General features: G+C 43.6%; 1 protein-coding gene across 1 annotated transcript in view; it reads left to right on the top strand.

Annotated features, from left to right (window-relative positions):
- Nucleotides 1-16,981, top strand: part of ARMC9 (armadillo repeat containing 9) — a 417,510-nt gene that overhangs the window by 8,153 nt on the left and 392,376 nt on the right. Inside the window, exons 2-5 of the mRNA XM_086944561.1 lie at nt 2,576-2,661; nt 9,002-9,127; nt 10,470-10,640; nt 16,486-16,641. Of these exons, the coding sequence (XP_086800687.1) occupies nt 2,608-2,661; nt 9,002-9,127; nt 10,470-10,640; nt 16,486-16,641 (507 nt within the window). The 5' untranslated portion in view covers nt 2,576-2,607. The remainder of the gene's footprint in view (nt 1-2,575; nt 2,662-9,001; nt 9,128-10,469; nt 10,641-16,485; nt 16,642-16,981) is intronic.

Below are 16,981 nucleotides of genomic sequence, written 5' to 3'. Positions count from 1 at the left end.
GGCGTTGATGTGGTCCTATTTTTCCAGGCACTTCATGAGGTAAAAAAAAGAAAAATAAATGAGGTATGCTGTGGCTGAACGATTGCCAACCAAGGGGGCCAGTGTCTCTAGAAGGCCGTTATACCAGGCATTGCCATAATCAAGATGTGAGAGTTTAAGGGTTTCAACGGCAGTCAGTTTCTTAGCAGAAAAAAGCAGATATGAGGCCATCTGGTTTTCTTGGCGATGTGTTCCTTGTGGGTGAGGGGGTATCCAGGGGGAATCCAAGTGAATTGGTGTTCATGATATATTTGGAAATGAGTTGTTATTTTGACTAATTGGTGATTGTTGTTAAAATGGAAAAACTAGGGTAAGCGTATTAGGACCTGAGCCCTGATGAAGACCTCCGCAATCCCCAGTCCCATGTGAGAGGACGAAACGAACTGTGTAGACACAGTTAACTGAAAAGCAATTTAAAGTATGTGTGGACAGTCATACCCCATAGGACTGCACTAAAAAAGCCTTGAACTCTCTAAACAGGATACAAGGTCCTATACCCTTGTTGGAGGAAAAATAATTGACGCTTCAATAAAAAATCCTAAATGAAATAAAGGTTTCTGATCCTTATGGCACTTTTTGAATGTTGAATTTTAGTGACCATTTGGATATGATTTAATGGTGAATTTCATGTGGTTTTAGATAATTTGTGAGGTATATGTTTCACTTGTTTACAGTGGTGGTTGAGTTAGTAAAGAACAGATGCTAACAGAAGCTGTTGATGTAGTGTGATATAGTAAAGAACTGAAAAATACTAATCTAGTGCATCAGAAGAAAGTGTGGGTGCTATGAATTCTCTTGAATAAATGATTAGCAGTCCATGAGTTATTACGTGTCACGTAAGCAACAGTTTTTCTTTCTGACGCTGAAGATATCAGTCTTCTTGTTGCATTACAATATGAAACATAATTCGAAGGAAGAACTAGAAGTGACCTCAGTGTGCTTATGACACTGATTTCTGTTGCTTTTTAGAACGCGCAGTGCAGAACACTCAGCTGCATCAGATTGTGGGGGTGAAGTCACCAAGTGTATAAAACAGACATTCTAAAGGTTTAAAAACAGAAAATGTGGTTATAATATTATGGTGATTAAATAAGGGAGCGCTGAAGTTCGCATTACCCAATGGCTGTTGGACTGTTTTTTTGCGGTATTATGAAGCCTTGGAGTACCTTCTAGCGTTGCATCACATCTGTCTGCTTGAATTGTTACAAATTCTTTAAATTCGTGAAGTGGGTTTTGACTCCACCCAGAAGAATATTACTGTCTTGTGCTATTATCTGTCTTCTGCCTACAGTTGTTTAATTAAATATAAAGAAGGCGATTGACGTTTTCACATGGAGAAATCAGCAGAGAATTAATTTAAAATTTTACATTTATTTTGTACCACCAGTAAATGACTGATATTGTCACTAATTGTGGTTCTAGTGTGTTATCAGCATTTGTATAAGATACTTTGTTATGACCCTGAAAATAGCCATTCACTCCAGTGCATTTCAGTAGAAAGCTCATGTTGCTCCATGAGAAACTATCATTGGCAAAGCGTGTAGGTCTGGTGTTGACTGTCTGCTTTGAAACTTTGTCAAGGCTTGTTTTGTCATGTTTTTACAAAACCTTATTGTTGGGGAGCTGTCGGGCCCTTGTCAAGCTTAAATAAAATAAAGAGAAGCTAAAAGCAAGACTATTTTTGTCTCAAAAAGTACACATTGCCATAGTAGTCCCTGACACTCAAGGAAACTTCGTTGTGTGTGGATGCCGGCACTCACTATAAAGGTAGTGAATAGCCGAAGATGGCTGTCCCATTGTCTTATTCTCTATGGTGCAGTGGGCAAAAGTAATATGGGAATGACCCAACAGATCAATGGATGAAGATGGGTGTTCGAAAGCCCATGCAAGTAAGTAAATTGTAGTATAATTTTAGTAAAATGAAAAAGGTCTTGGCTAAAGCAAGACCTTAAAATCGGAGATCCTAGTTGCCAAAAACTATGGAAAAGTCAAGCTTCATGTACCATCCATCTTTATAAGACCTTGCAACATCACACATTCTAAGAAGTAATGTCTTGAATTACACTCCATACTTCAGGGATCTTTATTCACAATAGCAATTTTATCCAAGGAGAAGGGGACATTCAAGCTGATATGAACCATGGTGGCCCTCTGCTTCTTCTCGAGCTTTCTGGCTCCTCCCCGACTAATAAACTTGGGTTTTCCCTCCCCTTATGAATAATATTACTTAACTGTGCTATAAAAAGGAAGAGTTATCTTTCTAACCCGTAAGGACTGTGATCTTACCTCACGTACCTGCATTCAAACTTACAACTTCTGTCTGTGAATGTACAAGTAATCCTACCACCCATAAATGCTTTTACATAAAGTAGAATTAAAGCCAGGCTGACTGTCACTCAGCGTGACCAAGCTAGTGCGCACAAGAATTTCTACATCTCATTTTAAATCTCTGATGCAACTGAGCCAAAGCGATGTGCTGCCTTTCAAGCTGTTTCTTTATCAGATTATTTTACTGAAGGGTTTCTATTTTTTGTAGGTGTTTGGCTATGATAAAATCTAAATTTCCTTATGATGGGGGATATTCTTGCATATGAAGCTGATCTGCTTGGGCTGGTAAAAGAGGTAAGTAGAACATGCTAGTTCTTGCACTTTTTTTAAAAGAGGGCACTGCTTTTAAGTTTTTATTTTTGAAATGTGTTTTTTTAAATAAACGCTTGAATGGCATTTTCACTGTTAGATTCTGTTGGTATAAGACATGTAAATTAATCAGTATATTCACTCTTCTTTAAACGTGGTGGGCGTTGAAAGTTATGGTTGTAAATAAGAAAAAAATGGTTATGGTAATTCATAGAATACATAACTGTGCTTATTACTGTTATGAGCTTCCACATTACAGAAGACCTACTGCAGAGCAAATTTCATGTCACAGAAATAATACTTACTGTGGCTTTTCAGTAAATAAACTTTAGAAAACGGTGACTAAAAACATATATCAGAACGCAGTAACATCACAAAGGCATACAGAAGCACAGAGAAACATATTGGAAGATGTTTTGAAGAACAACATATTATTACTTTAGATATACTGTAGAGCATAGCGGCTTTACTCAAGACACACTAGAGAATATCCATGCAGTCACAGAAATCCCCAAATCAGGAAACATTTAGTTTCCTCAAAGTCTATACTTGCACATAGTAATTCATATTCCTTCAGTCCTTTTTATCTGCAAACATGCTTGCAAGTTGGTCATCTGGAATGGGGACTAGTTTGTATTCACATGCCTCATTCCATACAAAAGCCTTTCTTTTCCTCATAAGTTCCCTTGTGTGCTCTGTTTTATTTGCAAAGTCTTGAATGAACTTGAGGTAGAACTAGCATAAGAAGATCTTGAAGATTATTCTCTGAAAAACAGACCCCCAGATTTCCCAACTAAAAGACATCCTGTGGATCTGAAATATACCTACTGGGAACACAACTGCAGTTAGATCCTTGGAACGAGGATTTAAATCCACTTGATAGTAGTCTGAGGCAAGATCTATCTTGGTACAGTACCTAGCCTCCCAGAACGTCATCAACGAATCTTCAATATGTGGTGACCATTGAGACTCCACCCAAAGTGTTTTGTTCAAGCTACAAAATTCTACACATATTCTCAATTTTCCATGCTTCTTCACCTTAGAGAAAGTATGGGGTAACCCCACCACTCATCAATTAACGGTCTCATCAAAATATTAGCCGTAGAAAATGCTATTGTAACCTAAACAAATGATTTCACATTCACTATAAGTGCTTTTATTGTCTCTGTGAGATCACCTGTAATGAAGTGCCATCATATTCCAAATTACTGCTATGATATTTCCTGAAAGTGGACTTATGCAATGATCAAGAGTAGGCTTATGCTATCCTATTGGGAAAATATAATCTTGTACCACATACCTTTCTTTATTTATTATGTGATCTGGCATGCCATATGAGGTCACAAGTAATACATAGTGAAGTTATAGTTGTGTAGCTAATCGCAACCGACCCATTTAGTGTTTTTGTGGTTTAAAATGGTACAAATAGCATCCCTCTACCAGAGTTGGGTTTACTGTATTTTGATTTTTTAAAAGTTATTTTAATTTGTGATGTAAGTAGAGAATCATAATGTCCGCTTAAGAAACAGCACAAATTTTTCGGATGTTGTAATGACGCACACTGTTCCCTAACTGTAATAATGCCAGAACATGGCTTATAGCCATTCTCAGAGAGCACAAGTTACTGCCTTCAGCCGTGTTCTGATCCACTGTCTGTAGCACATGGTGGGACCAGGATATGACTCCTTCAGACATGCATAAGCTCACTGACAATGACTGTCTGTACCTGCTGAGCAGACACTGGCCAGGTTCATTACCTCTTGCAAAGTCCTTTTCACAGTCACTCCGTCTACTCTGTAGTAGCTGGGCACAAAGCGTGGCCTTCACCCTCTCCTTTCCAATCAGTTGGCACACGTCGACGTTATCGGACACATCCCATGTCAATTATCCCTGTTATATGACAGCTCTTGTTAAATATGAAGTAGAATATGGCATAACTAATTTGTTCTAATCAAAAAGCTTCTGAAAGGTACTGTTGACTGGGGCTAATGATTAGCGTTCAAGATTGGACCATGCCTCCTCTCCACTGCCTCGTTTTTCGCCTTCGCTCATGTTAAGTTTACCATATATGCAGGTTTTCGGAGAGGGAAATAGCATTTTTTTTAATAATGAAAGTAACACCCCAGTTTCTTGACACAGACTTTGAACATCTGTACAACTACATAATTCATGAAGAACATATGAAATTTTTTCACCTTAGGTTGAAGACCACTCCCTATGTTTTGCTTCATTGTCTGCTAATCTTACTTGGATTAAATATGTGTGACCAGTAGTGTATTACTGAATTACTGTTATGTTAGCAAAATAGATCAGCCTTTTAAATTCCCATGCCTTGCAAGTTAAAAGATCCCAATTTCCTTTTCTTGATGCATAATGTCCTGCATATGTGGCAAGAAGAAAACTGCAGTGATCCTGTTCACATTTCTTCATGTTACATCTCCTGCATTTCAGGAGAAGGCATTCATGTAAGGGATCTGATGCCTCAGCATTTACTTTAGCAGATCGATGCAGAAAATCAGCGTGTAGTTGGAATCCATGACACTCTTCCAGTTAAAAAAGTATGACACCCTCAGACCAGCTTTATGCATAAATGTCCAATCTTTACAATTTCTCCTTTATCTTTACAAAATTTGCCATATCACAGTTTTCACATAAAACCTGAAATACTTTCAGTCTGTATGAAAGCAATAGGATAGCTGCTCACTCAGTTTACAACTTTCATAGTAATTATTTTTCAAATCTATTAAAAGATGTCTATTTAAATGGCCTACAAATTCGAAAAACAGTGTAACTCCTTTGGTTTTCAGCAGTGGGTTTTGACGAGTTTTCTCACAAAGTAGAGGTTTTTCAAGGGTCTTCAAATATAGTTCTGTCTCATTCTAAACGACTGTGATATCACTACCAAGGCCCACCTATCAAACATTCCAGCAAATTGTGGGAATCAACACCGACCTCAGTCTGACTTTTCAAAAGAATGGACAAATTGTAAATAAAGAGTTTGACTCAGATATTATACTGTAACTAAATCCAGACCTTCCCACTGTCATGAGGAGTTTCATTAGGCGGGAGGATGTCTGCTATTGAGGATTATAGGAAGACCCAAAATATAGGATGTTTCAATTAAGTGTTAGTGGGTCTGTGATTTTTTATTATTTAGTGTAACAACTGCTAGTGGTTATACTGTGTTGCTGGTGTTTTCTGACCTCAAAGATTCTTTAAAACAATCCCAAGCATTTATCGTGCAATGATAACTGAAATTACACTGGAGATTCAAGAATCTGTGGTCTAGAAAGGGAGACGAAAGCGGTTAGGTTGTCCTTCAGCGCTGAAGGAAAGAGGTACCAAAACGAATCAAGTTTACGCATATGCTAATGATGCTCAGATATTCTATATGAGCTTACTTAACCCGCATTAACTTATTGACTCCATACAGGGTCAGATGTCTCCAATATCAAAATACTACTGAACCTTTCTTGTGAGAGACCTCTGAGTGTCTTAAATTTTATCTTCAGGGGCCAGTGCTGAAAATGTTGAATGTTGCTCCAAAAATCAACATTATGTTACCATTGCAAGCTTGTCTCTTAGGAACACTTCAGACATGAGTGAATTGTAAATATCTGAACAATATAGTGTTTGCTTTCCTTATCTTGAAGCGTCTCTTAGCCTTGTTATGGTTGCAGTCAGACGTTCCTCCGTCCTCCAAGCATCCTCTGATGTATTGTGCATTCTACAAGTTGTGGTCTAGCTTCAACCAATCAATCGGGGGATTTATAAAGCACGGCAAATAACCTGTGAGCGTCTCAAGGCGCTGGGGTTGCTAGCTGCTTCGTGGTGCTCTTGTTCATTCGCACGGCCAGGTCTTGAGTCCTTTCCTGAATATCCAGAGCGATGAGGCGGTCCTGAGGTGCAGGGGGAGGTCCTTCTGTGCTTTTGCCTCCAGGTGGGAGAAGGAGCGTCCTCCGCTGATGCATCGGCAGATCCGGGGGGTGTCTACAAGGAAGAGGGAGGCAGGTCGTAAATATTATTAATGGATTCTGTCTTTCTATGAACCTAGTGAGGATATTTAAGCACCGCACACAGCGCATGGAGCATTTACAAAAAGTGCTTAGGATGACCAGATGAGATGGAGTCGCAGATTAGCATCAGAATAAGCTCCATTATACACCCTTGGAATGACTGCCAGTAGAGGGGGAGCTCCAATGACTATGGAACCAGAGTCTATCACTTCCGGGCATCATGATGTCAGAAATGGTCCTGAGTAGCAGTAATTTAGTGCTGATGCCTGTTCTGAAGGCATAGGGGGAGGAGAGTCAACTAGAGGCCTAAATAAAGGGGCGAGACATTTCATTGAGGTAGTGCTAGGGTGGAAAATGATTTCAAGTGCAGGTACCTAGGGCTGAGTGAAATGCAGTTACGGCTGGGCTTAGTGAAATGCAGTTACGGCTGGGCTTAGTGAAATGCAGTTACGGCTGGGCTTCGTGAAATGCAGTTACGGCTGGGCTTAGTGAAATGCAGTTACGGCTGGGCTGAGTGAAATGCAGTTATGGTTGGGCTTAGTGAAATGCAGTTACGGCTGGGCTAAGTGAAATGCAGTTACGGCTGGGCTGAGTGAAATGCAGTTACGGCTGGGCTTAGTGAAATGCAGTTACGGCTGGGCTTAGTGAAATGCAGTTACGGCTGGGCTTAGTGAAATGCAGTTACGGCTGGGTTTAGTAAAATCCGGTTACGGCTGGGCTTAGTGAAATGCAGTTACGGCTGGGCTTAGTGAAATGCAGTTACGGCTGGGCTTAGTGAAATGCAGTTACGGCTGGGCTTAGTGAAATGCAGTTACGGCTGGGCTTAGTGAAATGCAGTTACGGCTGGGCTTAGTGAAATGCAGTTACGGCTGGGCTTAGTGAAATGCAGTTACGGCTGGGTTTAGTAAAATCCGGTTACGGCTGGGCTTAGTGAAATGCAGTTACGGCTGGGCTTAGTGAAATGCAGTTACGGCTGGGCTTAGTGAAATGCAGTTACGGCTGGGCTGAGTGAAATGCAGTTACGGCTGGGCTGAGTGAAATGCAGTTACGGCTGGGCTGAGTGAAATGCAGTTACGGCTGGGCTTAGTGAAATGCAGTTACGGCTGGGCTTAGTGAAATGCAGTTACGGCTGGGCTTAGTGAAATGCAGTTACGGCTGGGCTGAGTGAAATGCAGTTACGGCTGGGCTTAGTGAAATGCAGTTACGACTGGGCTGAGTGAAATGCAGTTACGGCTGGGCTTAGTGAAATGCAGTTACGGCTGGGCTTAGTGAAATGCAGTTACGGCTGGGCTTAGTGAAATGCAGTTACGGCTGGGCTTAGTGAAATGCAGTTACGGCTGGGCTTAGTGAAATGCAGTTACGGCTGGGCTTAGTAAAATCCGGTTACGGTTGGGCGTCATGAAATGCAGTTATGGATAGGCATAGTTAGATGCAGTTACGACTGGGTTTGGTGCAATGCAGGTATGGTTGGGTTTAATGAGACAATGTTGGTGTAAGAAACTAAGAGAAGTGGCTGAGGTTATAGAATGAACTGCGAAAGATAAAGAATGTTGGAGCCTTTAAAAGTATGGCTAACTCCTGCATTTGTCGGGCATCTCCTGTGCACTGGTAGCTGGACTGCTTGCTGATGGAGAGATGATGTGGGAGTAGATGTAAGTGTGCGCAATGGACAGTGGCAGCACAGTTGAGATAGGGGGAGAAAGGAGTAAGTATCTAAGACAAGGGGATGCTGCATAAGTAGCTGAGTTTATGCAGTAGGAGGGCATAGATCATCTTGTCTCAGCACAAGGGAGGGTGTGTGGATCTTAAAAATGCTGAGAAGGTGAAATGTCAAGGTCATACAAGTAGAAGTTAAAAAGGTAGATAGGGGTATGCAGATGTCAAAGTGGAATTCCAGGAGGCGGATGGCTTGGGACAGGTAAAAGTCATGTTTGTGTGGAATTAATATCAACCGGCACAAAGTAATCTTGACTTGCATCATCCCTCGCTGTTGCAGTTTGGGTAGGACTTAGTAGGGAAGACAACTTTTGCGTGCCATGGACAAGAAGGTGGATTGCAATGTTGACTGGGTCAACCCAATGTTGGTAATTAGTGGCGTTCAAATGGCACTCTTGTGAAACTATACTTAAACTAATGCAAGGTTAAAGACCACCTTAGAGAGCTTCAGTACGAAATGGGTATAACAAAGCTGGTGTTCCCTTTTTGAAACGTACAACGTGCAGAGTTAGAAAATATATTTCATTCTATCAAGATTTATATAATGGACAGAAGTATCGGATTTAAAAATACTTGTTTTAATTTTTTTCCAGTATTTAAACTTTGCAGAGTTTGAGGATACGCTGAAAAGTTTTGCCAAGGAATGTAAAGTAAAAGGCAAGCCGTTACCAAAGACATCGGGATCTGCTTTCCGAGACTCCAACACATTGATGATCCAGGTAATAGCGAGTGCTGTGACTGGCTGGAATTCTTTGCAAAGTAAGGGCAGTTTGGAGATGTCTGCAGTAGGAATGTAGGTAGATTCAACTGGGAACAAAGGAGTGAAATATACAAAGAACTTCAGCAACTGGTAGTTCCTCTGGCCCACATCCCAGTCCATCATTATTTTGCACGCCATGCCCCCTTGGTTTGGGACTGGCCATATGCAGATCAGCCTTGCTCCTGCTCAAATCGTAGCAGTCCAGCTCAAACTTCCAAGGCAGGTCTTGCATGACTTGGAATACACCTATCCCACGACCGGTTTCACCTCGATGGACTGGGATTCGGCCCGAGTAATTAGCAGTAGCTTAGATTAATTCAACTTCCCACCCATCACCTTTTTGTTTACTTCAGGGAAAAAGCAGAGACTTGAGGCAATGCTGGAGGTAGTTGTAAGAGTGTGATCTGGATCTTCATTTTGCGATTTGTGGGGTACTGTAAAACATGTGCTACTCTTAGGTTTTAAAACTTTAAAAATGCTAGTGCTTTGTGTACTGTTCGGTAAGCGGAGTCCAAATTTGTTTACGCTTGTTGCAGCAGCCACACCCCTTTGAATGTATCCGTCTTGAATATAACTATGGATACAGCCCTGATTGCTTTCCCATTGCAGATTCTTATGGCAGTACTTCTGTTTTCGATCCACTGCTCCTGTGGGTGGGTTGGGGAATCCAGATGCACTGTCCTAGCCAGGTCTCAAAAGTCGCAAATAGAGCTCTGTGATTTCTAAACTTTTATGAGTTTTAATTGTATTCTCTCAAAAAACCTTTTTGTCCTCTATGACTATGTCCTAGACTTTGTAATATTTGAGAAGCTTTGCCCTCTTCTAATCCTTAGCAGATTTCTTCTTGTGGGCTTGTATGTCTCACAGTGTATTTTGTATATTGAGGTCCAGAAGTGTCCTTCTGTTTCTTTCTGCTCCTTCCCAGTGGCTGCATGGATGCCCTCACAGAATCTGGAGAATTCAACATTCTTTTCTGTGTACTCCTGAAAATCATTTGCCTCCTGAATTTGCCTACTCTGCTTATAAGTGCATGTTGGCTTAGACGCCATGTTTGAAGGACCCTGAATGAACCTGCAGCAGCGAACGGCCAGCAACTCCTTGGTTGCAATCCAACTGACTCCAACTTGCTTGACAAAGCCAAGGAACTAGTTCTCCAGGGTTTTGTAGAATAGGATCCCCTCACCGCTGCTTGGGAGGGTATGCGTGTTAAGGGCCTAATTGTGTTTAGTTCAACGTGACTGGAATGGTGTGCAATGCTGACGGCAGGCTGCTCTTTAACTGAGGTTCCTTTGCTCCTACAGAAGGACCTGATAACGGCATTTGAAGACGGAGATCGCAAAGTGTTCTTTGAGCTCTGGGAGGAGCACATACCCCAAGAGATCCGCGATGGGGACCATCTCGCTCAGAAGCTGGAATTCTATCTCCACATCCACTTTGCCATTTACCCCTTGAAACACGGCAAGGGGAAGTCGGTATGCTCAATTATTGTTCCTAATTTCTTTTGTTATGTAACACTTATGTTTTATAATCTGATCTTGTTGCATTGCACAGCATATATCTCATCCACCCTGATGAGGGTTTGTGCCCTCTCCTCACTCCACACCAACAGCGTCCAGTGGTTTTACCCTGATTGAACATTCTTTGTTTTGTCATTCTTCCATATATTGCCCAGATTGTCTGTATTAGTGTGGAATTCCTTCTGTTCATCCTGTGTAGCATCCAGTTGCTCTTCCCTAGTGTGTTATTAAACCCTCTGCTCATCAAGCTGTCCATTGTCCAACTGCCAGTTCACTAGGGTGGTATTGAATCCTCTTGTCATCAAGATATGCTATATCCAGCCGTCCTGCCCCAGTGTGGTATTGAACCCTCATCATCAAGCTGTGATTGGCCAGCTGCTCTGTCCTATCACAGCACTATTCTGCCTTCTCCTTGTACTGCAGTATCCGTATCCAACACTTTGTTACCTCTCCTCCTCAAGCTGTGCAAAGCTGGTTGTTCAGTCCTGGTGTGGTTTTGAACCCTCTCATTGTAAAGTTGGGGGCCAGCGGCTGTGCTCTAACGTGACATTGTAGCTCTGCTCATCACCATGCAGTACGCAGGTGCTAGACTCTAGAGTGACATTGTTTCCTGTTCCCCCTCATTCGCACAGTGTCAAGTTGCTCTGCTCTTGTCTTCCTCTGTTCCCTCTCCTCATAGTGTGGTGTCCAAATCTTTGCTCCTGTCTTACCCTTGCTTCGTTCTCTCTCCTCTGAATACAGTGTTTAACTGTGCTCCTTCCTGTAGCTCCTTATCCTGCAGTGGTATCCTCATTTAGCCCCTGACCTTGCTTCTCCTCGTTCTGTGCAGTGTCAGGATACTCTGTACTATAGTGGCATTGATCCATTCTGCTTCAAGCAATGCAGTATCCACCTGTTTTGCTCTAGTTTCCTCTCTTCTGTAGGCAGTGTTTGCGTACTCTGTAGCCTAGAGTGGCTTTTCTCCCTCTCCTCTATACTCTGGATAAGGTCCAGGTGTTCTGCTCCTGGGCCGGTATTCCCTCTCCACACTGTGCAGTGTTGGGCTACCCCCCTTCCTGTAGCTCCTCCTGCTGCAATGGCTTGTCGATCCAGCCCCAGGAATGTGTTCCTCCCCATGCTGTGCAGTGTTCAGCTGCGGTATGCTAGGTTAGCATTGTTCCCTCTCCTTGTCACACTGTGCAGTGTTCGGCTGCGGTATGCTAGGGTAGCATTGTCCCCTCTCCTTGTCACGCTGTGCAGTATTCAGCTGCGATATGCTAGGGTAGCACTGTTCCCTCTCCTTGTCACGCTGTGCAGTGTTCAGCTGCGGTATGCTAGGGTAGTATTGTTCCCTCTCCTTGTCACGCTGTGCAGTGTTCAGCTGCGGTATGCTAGGGTAGCATTGTTCCCTCTCCTTGTCCCGCTGTGGGGTGCTCATGTGTGGTATGCTAGGGTAGCATTGTTCCCTCTCCTTGTCATGCTGTGCAATGTTCAGCCGCCTGTCCTAGTGTGACACTTTTCCTCCTTATGCTATACACTATTGTGTTGCTCTAAACTAGGGTTGTTCTCTCAAAATAGAGAGGATGAAAATGCACCCATATGTCCCTCCTACAAACAACTCGTATATCATATGAAAGTAGGGTGCTTGCAGAGAAGATCAGAGATGCACGAGGGGGACCACCACCTAGACTATAGGAGGGGCTAGTCTAAAGAACAGCTATACTGAGCGAGGGTCAGTTTTAAAATGGGGAAGGCCATCCTTGATAGAAGAGGATGCCTCACACACATAGTAGTGTCATGCTTCATCATCGGCATCCTCTCCCTTACTGGTAAGATGATACTACCAGGGCGGACTCAACCTCGGCGAAGACTCGGCAAAAGGAGGGGGTTCCTAAATATAACTACTGGACAAGGCGGGATCCGGACAATCTAAAAATTCCTTAGGGTTCCTCGGTTATCGCCTTTGTTTGTGAGGACTCTAGGTATTTATTTTGAAAGTTTTATATAGCGCGAACAAGATCCTTGCAGATATCAGAGCGCTTTACAAGGGCACGTGGGAAATAGAATGTAGTAGTTGAGGTAGTTAGGTACAAGGTGCATAGTTACATAGGTAGGTCAAAAAACAGGAGGTAGATAATAGGTGAGGTAGTACAAGGTGCATAGTCAAACAGTTGCGCCAATAATATAAAAGTACAAAAATAAGCATATACTTGTTTAAGCGTGCTACAAGTGTTTTTGGAGATAACATAAAGGTGGGCATATTTGAGGTAGATGCGTGCAGGATGTAGAGTCACACAGGTGCATCAGTAGTACAAAAGTAGGGATGGTTGAGGTGGTGTAGGTACAGTGTGCAAAGTCAGACAGGTGCGTTAACAATACATCAAAATACAAAGAGGGAACATATACAATCAAATAAGTCATGATACAAGTAGTACAGGTAGACCAGGGGGTCAGGCAGGTATTACGGAGCGGATTCATGAGAGCTACAGGATAATAGATCATGTGTATTTAGCCATGAGGATCGCTTTTACTTCTTTCTTAAACAGTTTGTTGGAGGAGATGAGCCTGGTTTCCGGAGGGAGTGAGTTCCAGATCCTGGGTGCCATTCCTGAAAAGGACCGTTTATAGGTTTTTTCCTTCCTGTATCTTCGAGGTTTCAGCAAAAGATTGTTTGTGCTTCTAGTAGTTCTAGAGCCACCCGAGATTGTCAGCTTTTGAGTGAGGTAGGCGGGTGAGTTCATGTGTACAGCCTTGTGAGTCATGCAGGCGATTTTCAGATGTATTCTGGCTTCAAAAGGTAACCAGTTCAGGGATTTAAAGTCAGGGGAAATATGAGAGTGTTTTTTTGAGCCAGTGATGAGTCTTGCTGCAGCGTTAAGGGACGCTCTTAGGGGTGCCGTTGTAGTTAGGGGGAGTCCGCAGAGGGCGGTGCTTCCGTATTCTATGTGCGGGATGACTATAGATTGTACTGCAGTTTGGAAGTCTTTGGCTGGAAGGAAGGCTTTAAGTTTTCTCAAGGTATTGATTTGGAAGTTTGCTCCTTTGGTTGCCTTGCTGATGTGCTGCTGCATGTTGAGATTGTCTAAAAACACTTATCTTGGCGGGTAAAGAGAGTGCAATGGCTCAGACCCGTCTGCTATTCACTCTGCCCTCAATAATTAGCCTATCTGGTCTGGTGCACATGTCAGGGCAAAAGAATGCCTACAATTGCCAATTGGCTTAGTTTATTCTAACTGATAATGCAAGTGCATCACTACATAATGCAATCACCCAGGTGAATCCTATCTGGGTTTCTTTGCAAACGATTTTCAGAAGACCCTAGATTTTAGGGGCTAAGGGTAGGTTTCCATTAAGGATGGCCTTCCCATTTTAAAACGGACCCTCGCTCAGTATAGCTGTTCTTTGGACTAACCCCTCCTATAATCTAGGTTGTGGTCTCCCTCATGCATCTCTGATCTTATCTGTAGACACCCTACTTTCATGTGATTTATGCTCTGAACTATGGTATAATTGTTTCTTCTCCATGTTCTGCTGTGCGACTCCAGCTACTCTTCCCTAGAGTGGCATTGTTCTCTTTTCTCAAATTGTATTGTTCAATGACCCACCTTTCCTTTGTTACCCAGCTGTATGTTGATCACGCTGTGCAGTGAGGGGTGCTCTGTACAATGTTAGCATTATTCCCTCTCCTTGTTATGCTGTGGGGAGTTCAGATGTTCTAGATTGTTCCCTCCCTTTTGTTCCCACTGTACTGTGTCTAGTAGATCTGCTCTAGAATGTTTCTTGTCCTCACTGCAGCTTTGAGCCAACCTGACTTCCAGTAGCTTGATGTAGTGCTGTGGTGTGCTGCTCAGCCTCAGGACTTTGTACCTCCTCAACCTGTTCATTGTCGAGCTCCTCTGAATTAGCGTACCATTGTTCCCTCTCCATGTAATACTGTGCATATCCATCTGCCCTGCCCTTGTGTGGCATTGTTCAATCTTCTCACCGCGTGCAGCGTTCAGGTAGCGTTACATTGATCCTCTCCTCCTTCGCTTGTGCAGTGCCCAGCTACTGTGCCCTGGTATGGCATTATTATCTCTTGCCACTGTGCAGTGTCACGCTGCGCTGCCCTAGAGTGGCATTGTTTCCTCCTAACCCTGTGCAGCGATGGTCTACCCCGCGTTCTAGTAGTTTTGCATACAATAGGTGCATGCTAGTGTAGGTAAAGGACCTTGTTCAATTCCCCTCTCTTCTGCTATGGTGGGTCATTGTTTCCTCTTTTCCTTGTGCTGTGTTATGCAGCGGCGTGACGAAACTTGAGGACGCCCCGGGGCAAAGTATACATGGAGTGGGCCCCCAGGGCTGCAGACTCAATGCAATGAGGAGCTCTCATACCAGGGGCCCCCTGGAGCTCAGACCCCCCCCCCACACACACACACAGCAGGGACTAATCTTATGCCACTGGTGCTGTGTCTAATGCCTTTGCTCTGTTGTGGCATTGTTCCCTCACTGTACAGTTTCTCGCTGCTGCACCCTGGAGTGACTGTTCCCACTCCTCCTCACCTTGTACAGTTTTCTACTACCCTACCTCAATGTGTCCAGCTGTCCTGCCCTGGGGTGGCATTGATCCCTCTCTTCACTGTGCAGCAGTCTATGATGCTTTTCCTGTAGCTCCTCACACTTCAGTGGTATGCTGATGTAGCCTTCGAGCCCTACCCTTCCTCAGGCTGTGCTGAGCCCCGCTGCTGTGCACAAGGATGGCGTTGTTCTTTTCCTCTTCAAACTGTGCAGTGCTCAGCGGTCCAGTCCTAATGTGACATCCTACCATTACTATGGGCACTGTTCGGCTGCTCTACCTTATTGTGGCATTGTTCCTTCTCCTCACTCTACAGTATCCATCTGCTTTACCCCGCGCTGTCATTGCTCCCTGTCCTCATGGTGCAGTGTTGGGCTACTCTACCTAACTGTAGATTCTCATACTGCAGTGTACGCTGATCTGGCCTCAGAAACATATTCTTCCCCATACTGCGCAGTGTCCAGTTGTTCTGTACTAAGGCTGCATTGTTCTCTCTCCTCACTGTAAAGTGTTCAGCTGCTCCATCACTAGTCTGCCATTGCTCCATGTCCTCTCTGCGCAGTGTTGGGATACCCTACCTACCCCTACCTTCCCCATACTGCGCAGTGTTCAGCTGTTCTGTACTACAAATGCATTGTTCTCTCTCCTCACTATAAAGTGTTCTGCTGCTCTGCCCTGGTCTGTCTTTGTTCCCTCTCTCCGCTGTGCTGCGTTGGGCTTCCCCACCAGTGGCGTGCTCATCCTACCTCAGGACGACCTTCTACCTCTTTCTTTGCAGTGTTTGACTGACTGAATAGTATTCTATTCCCTTCTTTTCCTTCTTCAGCCTTGTCTTTATCTTTCCCCGCCTTTGCATGACCCTATTATCTGATGGCTTTTGCCCGTGTTGATGTATTCTGTCTTTGTTGATCGTCTTATTCTTCTTCACTCAATAGTGCTGTGTGCCCAGCCCCATCATGATACTGCTTTCTCTTATGTCTTCAATGTCCACATGGCAATTTTCCTAGCTTTCACTAAGCAGTCTCCACTTGCTTTGCCCTCATATTGCCCTCTTCGTTTTGCAGTGTCCATTTGCCACGCCTTAGTGTAGATCTCCTCACATGGCAGTGTCCATGTGTGCCACCTGTGTACCCTCTTTGCCTGGCTGTGTTCACATGCTCTGCCACTTGTGACCCTCTTTGTGTTTTTCTTTCCTCCTGAAAATCAGTGGTCAACTTTCCCATTGGCCACTAATTACTTACCGCTTGCTCTTTTTTCTTTCTATAGGTTCGTGCTGATATTGATGACCGAATCTCTCACTTTAGGACCTACTTGGAGACGAGCGGAGCTGCCCTCAGCCAGACCACAGAATTTCTGCCCTTCTATGCCTTGCCCTTTGTGCCTAACCCCACTGTGCATCCTTCATTCAAAGACCTCTTTCAGGTACAGTACCCACTTCATAAAATTATTTTTTGGGACTGGACAGTGCCTCTAACTCAACCATGAACCTTCGTCTGCTCCTGTAGGAGGCTCTATGAATCTCTTCTTTTAGTAGCAACTGTCCAGCCTCGGTAGCAACTCTGAGATAACAAAACTCTGCATTGTAGAGTAGGCCTGCTGGTCCCCACAGGACGTCTGGTTATTCATAGGGCTCACTGCTGGAGCATTTTGGCTGTCCAGCTAATTTAGAGACTGTTGACACCTTTGGATCATACCATCCAATAGACAGGCGCCCTTGAAACTGATGCTCTAGCTGACTACACGCCAATCCCTCTGTTATTTA

This window comes from Lissotriton vulgaris, chromosome 11 (genome assembly GCF_964263255.1).
Source record: "Lissotriton vulgaris chromosome 11, aLisVul1.2, whole genome shotgun sequence".
Taxonomy (NCBI): Eukaryota; Metazoa; Chordata; class Amphibia; order Caudata; family Salamandridae; genus Lissotriton; species Lissotriton vulgaris.
This window is presented reverse-complemented; position numbering and strand designations above follow the sequence as displayed.